General features: G+C 36.0%; 1 protein-coding gene across 5 annotated transcripts in view; it reads right to left on the reverse strand.

Moving 5' to 3' along the window:
- LOC140159000 (ras-GEF domain-containing family member 1B-like) overlaps positions 1 to 13,285 on the reverse strand; it is a 289,431-nt gene that overhangs the window by 162,033 nt on the left and 114,113 nt on the right. For 4 of the 5 annotated variants that reach the window (XM_072182301.1, XM_072182303.1, XM_072182306.1 and 1 more), the window contains one exon: positions 901 to 957. In XM_072182301.1, coding sequence (XP_072038402.1) covers positions 901 to 957 — 57 coding nt within the window. Of the gene's footprint in view, positions 1 to 900; positions 958 to 11,015; positions 11,382 to 13,285 lie in introns of those variants that run through there. The other variant, XM_072182305.1, reaches the window with a different exon arrangement.

Below are 13,285 nucleotides of genomic sequence, written 5' to 3' on the forward strand. Positions count from 1 at the left end.
CTCAATGTTCTAAGGGGGGAAACCTTTTCGGGATGTTGAAGGATGCGGCAAAATTGCACCTTTTCTCCAGCCCCCTGGGGGAAGGAGCGGCCACAGAACGCCACCGTGAATATCAACTTAAAGCAACTTAATTAGGGGTGGTGCAATAATTATGTGTACCGGGGGGTGAATTATAGGGGGGCAAAGATTTTTGGCAGGCCAAAAGGGGGGGGCAAGCATTTTTTGGCAGGTCGAAAGGGGGGGTCAAGCGATTTTGGCAGGTCTAAAGGGGGGCAAGCAATTTTTGGCACAGATATTTTGGGCACCGTTTCTATATTACGCCCTAAAAGGTGTAGGAAAAGCGTTACAAACACCTTCAAATATGCAAAATTTCCTGCTTTCTTTCTTTCGCATTATATGTTAAGACAATTTAAAGTTTTAAATTGGGTTCCCCAAAATCTTGCATGTGTAAGGGGGGGGCAAAGATTTTTAGCACGTCAAAGGGGGGGGCAAAGGTTTTTGGCACGTCGAAGGGGGGCAAAGGTTTTTGCACGGCCAAAGGGGGGCGATTTTTGGCAGACCATTTTGAGAATTCACCCCCTGGGGGTACACATAATTATTGCACCACCCTTAGTACCCAGGTGCTTTATTAAGCAAATGCAAGGGGTGCATAAGAAGTACCATATTCTGAAATTCTAATTTTAAATATTTTCATGCAAAGTAATGTTGTAATATAGAACAAATATCACAGGTATTGCTACGATTCTATTATGATTTTGTATTCTTTTCCATTCTAAAAGTGAATGATGCCTAGAAACGTTCACAGTGGGCGCTAATTAGGGTACGTATACAATACAGGTTAATCGAATACGATAATCCCCTTTGATTTGAGAGAGAGTGTAATCAGGCATATGTACTTACTCGTTTAGAATCATCTCGATTAGGTTTATCCTTGGTGATGGTTCCAAATATACTAGGCTGTGAATTAAACAAAAATATACGAGAAAAATGTTAGCAAGTTTTGCATGAAGGACAAATACAAGCATTACCATCAGGCTATCATCCTCTTAAGTTGCTCATCATGCACAGATGAGTTGCCAACACCTTATTAAAGTGCTTTTTGCAAAATGAGGAAAGAAGGAAGGAATAAAGAGAGAAGATGAACAAAGAAGTTGTTTGTATTTGTCGGGATTCGAACTTGTGACCGCTCATGTGCCAAGTAGCCCGGCAAATGAAACCATGCGTATTATGGTGATTGCATCGTATCACATGGGTCGTATCTTCAGTGGATCTGTAGTTCCTGGCAGTCATCCTCTAGATGAATATCACTAAAATCTGTAATGCATCAATTTCTATTCATAACTATGCAAATAAATTATAGGACACAATGATAATATGTAAAAGAAGTGAATTGTTTTGAAAGTTTCACGTTTATTTCCACCCATACTAATTCTCAAAAATTAAAAAGATATATTTATGCATTTCTTTATTTGTTTACTACTCAATTTAGCTGTTTTATATTTTTTTTTTTTTTTTTTGCCTTTTAAGGATACGATACATGATTTACCGACAAGTGACTCATTTCGAATGCGATCATGAATTTTGAAGAAAAAAAAAAAAAAGTTTCCACAGGCTTTGTTGGGACTCGAACCAGCGATTCTAAACTTCCTTCGATTACGCGTCTAGCGCTTTACCACTCGGCCACCATGGCAGTTGAGCAGATGAGTGTAATGATAAAAGATAAATCTCATAATGCCATCTTTAGCCTTTTGTTTACTAAAAAAAAAGACGCGTTTTGTAAAGATAGATTAGCCGTTTTATGCATAAATAGCACGAACGTTTGGGAAAGGTTTCAAACATATAATAAAGACACTGATGTGATGATGAAATTGCGTAAGTCGGGAATTATCTGCGTCACAATGTTTTGTTTTGGTTTTAGGAATTTGACCTTAAAATTTACGACTTCATGACATTATCATTCGAAATCAACAAAAGATATTTCAACACTATATGTCCTCATTCTTTCGCTAGAATGTTTTGTACATGTATGTGAAATAGCTTCAACAATGGTTCGCTGCATAATGGTAAAAATAGCCTTGAACCAAAAAAATGCGAGAGGTACCATATCTACGGATTCAGGCTAAATTTAAAATTGATATAAAACGTTTGTTTTTTGATCGATTACAAAAATTAATTTTTGTCGTATAAAGAAATTGTATCTGGTGTGAATTACACTACAGTTTTTATTCCTAGGGCTCTTTGACTTCTTCAAATAATATTTTTAATGATAGAGTGAATCCCCTGGCCCTCTATAATTACAAAAGATCGACCCCCCCCTTAAGAATTATATTTTACATATCCATGTGACTCATGAATGCATAAATAACATGTAAATGTAATATCATAGAAACCAGGTGCCTGTCATATTTCTGCTACTGCCAACAACATACAGCTGCATGGCCCTCCATTTCTAGAATTCATCTAGCTAGTCAAATACATATTTGAATTGTAGATACTCAAAATTAAGACATGGATCAATGGAATTATTTATTAATGTATCTATACCATACTGCCTCACATATAGTCCGACGAATAGGACCTGTTTTTTTCTCAGTTACCAACTATCACTGCTCAGGCTCTGATTGCTCAAGAAAGATTGTCTTTCTTGCGCCATAGATATGAGATAGTGGTCATAGTCTGAGGTGAATATTGTCTGGTAAATAAGAAAAAAAGGTCCTACACGTCGGACTACTCACATATGAGATATGAACAGACCCGTAGCCAAGGGGTGAGGGGCAGATACACCCTCCTCCATTCCCAAAAAGTCCACTCCGACTCACAAATTTGCATATATACTGTAAAATCTCAATAGTTAGCATATGTGCTTATTATCGAACGCTTGAAACATGCAAATATGAAGTGCCCCATCCACAAAAATGTTTTGAGCAAATCATCGCTACACATACATTGTAGTTATATACGAATAAGTAAACCTGCAAATATGTGTCTCAACCCCATTACCTCAGTTGGTAAAGCGCCTGACTTTGGTACAAGTTCATGTTTTAAAAACGCTCGAAATGCCAACTATCGAGTTTTTACGGTACATTTTGTAAAATTGTTGCACCAAATAGCTTCAATAGCTCCAAAAATTCTCCATTTTGAACAAAATTGCAATTTCCAGATCAGGGGGACTATTTCCAGAATATCACTAGTCTGTGTGTCACCTTTAAATATCATATAAAGCAGCTCTGGCAGCTAGATTTGCAAAGCCAACACAACTTACAAGATGAAATACCTCCCCCATCTCCTTCCATTATACTGTAATGGGTTGGCAACGAGATGTAATCATTTCCAATAAGACGCACCAGCTTGATATGAAATTCTACCTCGCAATGTATAATTATCCACTTACATATAACGGCATTGATATCTTATAAATGGGTAATGAAATGCATGTTTATTTATCATACATATATACAAGCTATGATGTATGCCTTGGGAGTTTTCATTATTATTTCAATATTTGTGCTATACTGAGAATAATGTTTTTTGTTGTATCTTGTCTCTTTTTGTTTTTAACTGTAACTTCAGAGAAATGCTATACAGTGTGTGGAAGAAAGATTCAATCTGATTGGAAACTAGATTATATGTACAACTTAAACTAGAAACAGATAAAATATAAATTATGGCATCTTTGATCTTATTTGTGACTGATTTATAATTATACATCTGTGGAATGTCTGTGGAGAAGTTAACATCCGTCTCTGCAAAAGTGAAATTATCCCGGGGAAATTATTCCACACTATACCTGTGAATCTTGAGTGTTGTCACAGGACATGTAAGGTTAAATCATTAATGCTTTTGCTACCTCCTGTATCAGGATTGAGTCTGTGCTATAGATCATGTAACTATTATTATCCAATAAAATGAGCTTTTAAAATTTTTGGATTTCAATGTCCATTTCTTGACATATAATCAAATTCATTCACCCGTTAATTTTTTATTGGACACCCTGTATTATCCATAGGGAGAGAAAGTACTGGGTACCACACTCTCACAGAAACCAGACTGTTAACATCCAGCTTCAAGGCTCGATGTTGCAGGCTTCCCCACTCTGTCTTGCCTTCGCCACTCATCAGTCAGCTGCAAAGCGGTCGGTCACAATCTTACAATGGCATCTGTCCTGCTGCATTTCTGATCTCAGCTGGGGAAAGAGTTGTAGCCCTATTGATTAGGTTTGCATACTGGTGGAATGTTACTCTATGCCTTTCCTGCTTCATTTTTCCATGTTGAGGACCATAATAGAACATTAATGTTCATTAGCTGATCTGATGTTTCCGGAGGATGTGCCCGATCCATTTCATTTGCCGCTGTTGAATGAGGTGTGAAATCTGTTTGGTCATCTGGTACACATATATGGTGACAGATCCCCATTCTGTAGCAGTTGGTGTATGCATAGCAGTTAATGTAATCACACCAGTTTCTGCCAGAAAGCAGCTATTCTCCATATAATGTTGCACTTGCATTTTTAAATGTCAAGTTCCATACCACACTTTTGAGCACACCATTAAGTTCTAAATTCAATATTTCTGCAGCTGTCTAAAAATACCCTAGAAGATATTGTTGGAAATCAATGGCAATATATCCCTATGATACAGCAAATCTATCTGGTAAAATTAATATTATCAAATATATGGAGGTGTTACCTGCAAAGAATTAAAAGAGTATTTCAGCTTCCAGCATCCTCACTTTATGTTTCAGTAGATATCCACCAAAAAAGTTTATTCCCAAAATTTCAGTTGATTCTGAGTTATGCATGATCATGTATTACATCTAGCTCCGTAAGCCACTGTATTGTATTTTTTATTCCGTTAACTCAATACAAAATGAATCTACAAGAATATTTTTGCACACAAACATTATGTAGCCAGGGGTTTCCAATGGTATTAAAAGCTCAACTATTTTTTAGAAAAGCGGGGATGAGGCTGTGGATCACAAAATGCCCCTCAATTTATTGAATATTACGCTACCTCAAACTACCCAAGCATCAATCAATTGAATTGTTCATTTTTTTTGCATATTATAAACAAGATTATTTTCTATCAATTCTGGGAGATACATGTTTTTCTTGTCACAAGTTGCTGAATGCTTGCATATATATATAGATTGGATAGCAAAAAGTGTAAAGATTAACTTGAATTACAAATAAATTAAGTGATAGAAATTAGAAAAGGTAAACATGGTAAAATAAAAATAAGAATTTTGTTATGGTTTCTTTACCTTCCAAAATCACATTTTAGTGTAATTATGGATCTAGAAATTGGAAGCAGGATAAGATATTACATGGTATGTGAATCTAATAAAATACTTCATTCTTTTTAAAACAACATCATTTAATCTGAAATTCAATTTTGTCATGATCAGATTTCTTAAATCAAAATATAAAAACAAAAAGCTAGCAGCAACCCCCTCAAAAAATAATGACTGACTTTTAAGTATGCATGTTAAGCGCCCGTGGCACACACTAATCACTTCCGATTCCAGGAAAAATTTGTTGGGATTAAAAAAATATTATCCTATTTTGTCATAATTACAAAACATCTAGCTCAATCCCAATTTAAATATTTGGCTGGCAACTTTTTGAAATAAAGGTAGGCCAATACGGTATAATAAAACATGCATTATAGTCTGTCCACATAGAAGTACAAAGTAAATAGACCTCGGAAACGGGAGGTGTGAGAATAACTATTTCAGTGCAATGCTTCTTTGGCGCGCCAACTACTGCGCGATTTGTACTTGCCGAGCGCACCACGCTCCCTATGCGAAAAAGGCATGGTTGAACTATGGTTAACCATGGTCAACCATGGTTCAACCATGGGTTTTGACCATGGTCAAACCATGGTCAACCATGCTTTTGAAAAATGGCACCACGGCCAGAGACCATGGTCAACCATGGTTAACTTTTTGACCATGGTCTATCTAAAGTGACCATGGTCATCCATGGTTAAAACTTAGCATGTTTGACCATGGTTCAACCATTGTCAACCATAGTTCAACAACCAGGGTTTTGACCATGGTCAACCATGTTTTTGACCATGGTCAACCATGTTTTTGGTCAACCATGTTTTTGACCATGGTCAACCATGGTCAACCATGTTTTTGAAAAATGGCACCACGGCCAGAGACCATGGTCAACCATGGTCTATCTAAAGTGACCATGGTCAACCATGGTCAAAAATTTGCATGTTTGACCATGGTTAAGAAACAATAGCAATCAAGGAAGAAAAAATAGAAAGAAACAATAGCAATCAAGCTTAAACTTTAAATTAGCACCCGATAGAGGGCAGGGCCTGAAGAATAAGGGAAATTATGGGGTAAATATTTAACGGAATAAACTGCATAATCATATTATTTAGATTTATTCCGTTAAAAATCTTATTTTAACTTATCAAATTACTAGTTTTTATACTCTATGGTGTCAAATATTTATTCACAACGTTGTAAATACGCATTAAATACGATTAATAATAACGGAGGGCGCTTTTTCTCATTGACAATGGTCAGCCATGCTAAAGCATGGTCGACCATTGTCAACTTAAAAGTGACCATGGTCAACCATGGTCAGGTGAGGTGATGACCATGGCTGACCATGCTCAGCCATGCTAAAGCATGGTTGACCATGGTATACTTGAAGTAACCATGGTCAACTATGGTCAGGTGAGGTGATGACCATGGCTGACCATGCTCACACATGCTAAAGCATGGTTGACCATGGTATACTTGAAGTGACCATGGTCAGGTGAGGTGATGACCATGGCTGACCATGCTCACCCATGCTAAAGCATGATTGACCATGGTATACTTGAAGTGACCATGGTCAAGTGAGGTGATGAACATGGCTGACCATGCTTACCCATGATAAAGCATGGTCGACCATGGTATACCATGGTGACCATGGCAACCATGGTTGACCATGGTCAAGCCACCATGGCTGATCATCGCTGACCATAGTTAACCATGGTCAACCATGTTTTGACCATGGTTGACCATGGTTGACCATGCTAGCACGGTTGACATTTTCGCCTAGGTCTTTACGCGTTGCGTTGCATTCGCGTGTGACGCAAAGCATCGACCCCAGATGCCACAGATTTGGTTTGTACTTCTAAGTGGACAGACTGTAGTAGGTGTGGTTTTCTTTTCTTTTTTATGCAAAGGGGTGATAGTCAAGTCTAGAGACTTGTGCTAAGTCTAATATCAGTAAATGCATTCCAAGTTTTAGTCAACACATTTTCTACCCTATTTTTATTTTATAACCATTTATTAAAATTAACATAAAATAGTGAGATTAAAAGTAATATCTTGTGTTATACTCAAAACTTTGAATGCTTAGACTTGTGCGAAGTCTTTACATTATGTGGCTGCAATTTTAGTATACATGCAAAATGAGTTTTTGGCTGCTTTTCTCAAAAGGTTGCCAAATGTCCAAATTTAACCTACTGCAAGTTAGGTCTAACTAAATGATTAGGATTAGAATGCGTTTTCTCGGATCAAAACAAAATAATAAGCCTATTTTTAAAAAAAATTCTAATATTAGTGCTGTATTTTTCTGGAATTGAATAGGGCGGATATGGTACTTCTTTGTTTACATCAACTTCCCGTGAACACATGAATCTATGTCAGTTCATACGTTATTAATACCATGTGCTACAAAAACATTCTAAATGTTACAACAGTACAGTAGAGTTACGGTCGATTCATATAGCTGAATTTAGTGTACTATAAATGATAATTTCACTTGAACAACGCTTATGGAACAGCGGCACTCGTCAACCTAACGCTGCGTTCTTGTACATTGATATTACAAAATATAGTAAAACATAAAGATGTAAAAGGAACAAGAGAAAATTAAACAACTGAGCAGTATTTGTGCTTATTTGTGACCAGATCTGATCCAATCAGGCTAATGTCGGCAATAATGAAACTGAAATAAAGGCAAAAATGGAGTAAGCAATCAAAAACATAAGAAAATGGCCATATAAAAAGGCTCATAAATTTGCAACCATGTATTCAAGAGACCTAGGGATTCAACATCAGTATAAGCTTCAAGATACTGAGCAAGTTAGTAATGGTAGTAACTCAATTTTCCAAATGTCTGACTTTGGTCTGAGTGGATCATAAGAGTGAAATCCCGTATTTATTTAAAAAAAATTCTGGATACCGGTGGTATTACGGTGGGGAGTCACCCAGGCACAAAAGCGCTACATTGAAGCCAATGCATTGGCACTACACATTTAGTGTAATAATGAAAGGTCTCTGAACTCTGTTTGATGATAAAGTCTAAAATCACCTCAACGGACAGAATAGGGGAACTTTTGGGGAACACCACCCTGTGTCATGAATGACAAATGACTGTGGCCCATCAACAAAGGAAGAAATTGCAGAGTACATTAAGCAATAGCTAGCAATGCCCATTAATCAGTGGTTAATATGATGGTCAAAGTGAATGTTATCAGTCACATGGTATGATACAGAGTGACCCTCTCACACAGGATATGATGATAGGAGTTTCCATTCAATTCTTGGTTCCTATGTTTATTGTCCATAGGAAAGGAAATCAGGTTTGAAAGCAAATATTCTTGTTATTTATACACTTTCATAATTATTATGGTCCATTTTTAAAAAAACAAACAGAACTGTCATGCATACCACAATGATACTGCTAAAAGAAGGGGATGACTAAATGGTAAGTTGTGATTTAGCGAGTTGTGATTTGGCGAGTTGTATTGGGAGTTGTAGGGCCAGCTATGGAGTGAGTTGTGGAGTGAGTTATAATTTTTGTTTGATAATACACATGAACCAAAACAGTTCCTTATAGAACCAATAGGGATTCTAAAGACCCCTTTGGAGAACCTTTAATGGTTCTTTGAAGAACCTTTAAAGTAGCCCCAGGAAGACAGCTAAAGAACTCTTGTAAGTTGTAGCGCCCTTTTTCTATGAGTGATAGCAGCTTTCAGTTGTGTATGTATTTGAACCTTACATAAAGCCAAATAAATTGTCAAACAGCTTTCACACAGGCCTCAAAACAAACCATAATAGGCCTATATATTATTGCACTTTCTTACATCTGATTTTCTCTGTTGTATAAGTTGGGAGTATACATTTTCCTGATGCCCTTTTTATCCCTTCCTGATATGAATATCCCTTTAATAGCAGCATTATTAATTGGGTTTTAATTGGCAATTGGACAAGATTGAAAGAAAACTTTCAATTAAGACCAATACAGGTGACATGTTTTAACCAATATGCTTGAAACAATGCACTTCATCATCATATAGCCTAGCTTAAACATTTACAGCAAACCATATTGCAAAAAATATATGTGTCTACTTTACGATATTACAACTGTACAAATAATATCGACACAGCACATCACGTTTAACAAACATACCATCTGGAAATTATGAATTGAAGTGACATTTTCAATCGTAATATGATGCACTATTAGTATTAACACTGCTTGTGCTCTAAGACAATGTATATGGTTTACACATATGTGATGTGATCAACCTAAATGTGATTCTGGTAAAAGCAAAAATAATTTTCAATTTTTTTTGGTCTTACTATATTACTGCCTATTTTACATGCTTCAATGTGTTGAAAACCTCATGAAAATTAGCCATACTTTTCCCAAGATGTTTGCATGCATGTAGCTGATCAAATCCACACAAACTGGACCTTTCTTCTGGCCATATATCTGGAGATCAATTTTACTGACATAGGACTGAATTAATTTGATCAATCACACAATTCACGTCACATTGAATTTGCAGTGCACACACAGAACACTTGAGCTTCCATTACTGAATAAAATTTGCATTATTGGAAATGTTGGATTTCAAATTCAACATTAGAATGGATTTTTGAGTGTGTGATGTGAAATGTTCGGATGCTCGAAAAGACAGAAACTCAAACATGATGATGAGGATTGAAAGCTGTCTTGCTCATTGCATATGCTCATTGGTTATTGTGGTTTAAGCTTATTACTGCTTCCATAATGTGGACAGTCATTACTGATCATACTCCACAGAATCTGATTGATAGTATGGACAATAAGCTTAATTATGCACAAAAATATATCCTTGACTTTTAATAATAATGAACATGTAGAATATTAATTAGATGCAGTCATTCACAAAATTGAATGACAAATCAACAGGTGCAGTTTGGCAACCATTAATATGAGTTTAGTCTGAATCTATTAATATTTTCAATCTATTTGTAGCAAATTGTTTCAGTTTTCAGTTTCAGTTTATTTATTTACCATATCAACGCAATGAAAATATATATAATACATAATGGTAGGATGACCAAAAAAAGAGCAAAGCTCGAGAAGACTTTGGCCACCCTGAAAAGTAATAACAAAATACTAAACAGTGCAAAGACAAAGACACCATTTATGTGTAGACAAAGACATTACCTACAAGTGGGACAGACATTTGCTACATGTTGGCAACAAAGGCAGATCCATGAGTAAACCACACTCCCAGACAGTTGGTCAGGTCCATAAGGATGAACGAAACAAGCGAGCAAAATGGAAAAGCAAAAGCAGCATAACAAGAGAGCAAATGACACGAAAAGGACAGAAATGTCTGGAAGTGTGGACTACAAATAGATAACACTATTAAATAACATGAATAATATTCAGAGCATAAAATAATCACCACTTAATGATAATTAGACAGTAAATTCACTTTATACATTAGTTTAAATTTTTTAACTGATAAGGAATTACGAGTACATGTCTCAATAGCATTCCATAGAATGGGACCCTGTCTTCTGATCATATTTCTGGCAAGATCAGAGACAAAATTATGAGGGCAATGCAGAGCAATGCCATATCAACATCTACCGGCAGCATCCCAACTTAAATATATGACTCCAGGAAGACAGGATAGACATAATATGAGGAAGATGCACATATGACAACTCATCGCATCTTATGATGATGGTAGTGATGACAAGACAATGATTCCTACCTCCGAAATCTGATCAGCGACTTCTCCATACAAATCAATTAATGACCATCTTTCCTGGTCTGTTGCTTTGGGTGCTGATAATAATCCTCGTCCCTTCTTGACTCTTAAACACACCTCGCTGCTCGTCAGATTCAAAGATGTTTCCTCGGAAAGCTCACTGCTACCCGATGACAGCGAATCCCCCTCCATTCAAAAAAATCACATGGATAACAGTGTTATCCACAGCATACTGTACATATGCATGTCAGTAAAACAGACCATTTAGTAGTATTTCCTTATGCTGCACACCTACGATGATACCACAAGCATAGATAGATATAAGCTTCAGGAAAAACCTCATAGGAAGCGAAATGCTAATCGCAAACCACGATGGATGGTTTTGTATCACTTGAACACATTACAATAGCCAGTGTACACCACCGGTGTCTCCACACTGCCAACCCTTAACGTTTCTCCTAGTCACATCCAGGTCAGCGATATTTTTACTGCTCATATATTTTCACAACTCTCTTTGTGTATACATCATGTATCGTTTACAGATGGCAAACTACTTGTGTCTTCTTTTCTATAGGAAGAAAAGAATCGTGGTATGGATTTAAGCAAGATATTGAAAGACCAAACATAATGGAGTCAATACCTCTTTCCTGTATATTAATTCAGAGTGCTTTGACTTTTGCCCTAATTAAAACAACATACACTTTCATTGATGTCATATGGCAAATTAAAGTAAGAAAATATGGTTAATAAATTGATAAAATGGCAGGTGTAATAATACTTATTTTTCATTTAATTGTTTAATATTGAATCTTCCGATGATGAAAAGATGCACTTTCTCCTTATATTCAACATCACATTTTGATGTGTGAAACAATCAATGTTAAATTTTACATTATCCAACATAATTGCCATTGTGATTTTTATGAAATTTCTTGACTTAAAAATAAAATAATTATTTTTTCAATGCAATTTGTAACTATTTCAGTTATAATCCTGTTATTTCATTTTGCCACTTACATGGATTAGGTTACAGCAGCGCAGCTCATCAGGCCATATAATATTTATGTTTTGGTTTTCATCCTGAGGATTTTCATGAATTGATGAGGGAGGAAGGTGATTTTTTTAAAATGTAAAATTAGCATCGTCTTTCAGTCTTTTCCAACAGTACTTGAGGAAATGAGGATGCCCTTTTTCTTTACTTTCTTTGCTTTTTAGCCAAAATTAGGTGAAAATGCCCCCCAGTCGGAGGCTCTGCCCCCTTTTGCCCCCCTCCAGAAAAAATTTCTGCCGCCGCCACTGGAAGTGACCCTTTTGTATTTCAAGAGTATTCTGGATGAAAGCTTCCTCTCGGTAAGCAATCATAGTTTGTGAGAAATAAGAAAAAGTTTATCACTTTATGTATTAAGTTTTCCCAAAGCATCCCAAAGTCTGAAAATTTGTTTAAATTTAAAAAAAGAAGAAAAAATCTTAATAATTCCATAAATTGAGGCAGGAGAGGTTTCATGAACCAAAACATTAATTTTTTTTGGCCTAAATTAATCCTACAAAAGTATTCACTTTTCTAGCTTGATTATTAAAAATGTGCAAACCCCAGAAAATATTGCAAGATAATACCACCAATACTAGACAGCATAATGGAGAGTAAGCTTTGTCATGTTTGTGTAAATATGAAAAATTGTCATATAAAGTGCAAAGCTCCATTTTTTTCTGGTTTATTTATTAAAAATGTGCAATACCCAGAAATTTATTGTAAGATAATACCTTGATATTAAACAGCTTTTAGAATATTAAGCCTGTGCTTACATATTGGAATATTACAAATATTTATCGCATAAAATAAACTCAGTGTGCTTTCAACTGTGCAATGAAATGGTTGAATTAATGCGTTCTGTGTGAGTGATGTGGATAATTCCAGTCAATGCAGTAGAAAATATAGTAGGAGATTTGATGACACACACAATTGCCAGAGCTGGCAGGCTGGCACTTGCAATTTGTGTGCTTTACTCATCCCTATATTGTTTCTGAGCATCATAAAAATAAGAGCTGATAAAATGAAGAGGCACTGTATGGTGAGTCTCAAATATGGAGTTAATATGCGAGTTACTATAAAGAACTAATTCAAGCTTGTATTATTTATTATGGTATCATCTGGTATAGTTTGATCAGCTCCTAATAGGTGGGAAAAGTATACCCACGTTAAGAGTGCTATTAGTTGACCTGTCTGGTCTATATTTTGTGTTAAGGGATCTAAAATGAGCGTTTATTAGCGTTTC

Source organism: Amphiura filiformis, chromosome 8, assembly GCF_039555335.1.
Source record: "Amphiura filiformis chromosome 8, Afil_fr2py, whole genome shotgun sequence".
Classification (NCBI taxonomy): Eukaryota; Metazoa; Echinodermata; class Ophiuroidea; order Amphilepidida; family Amphiuridae; genus Amphiura; species Amphiura filiformis.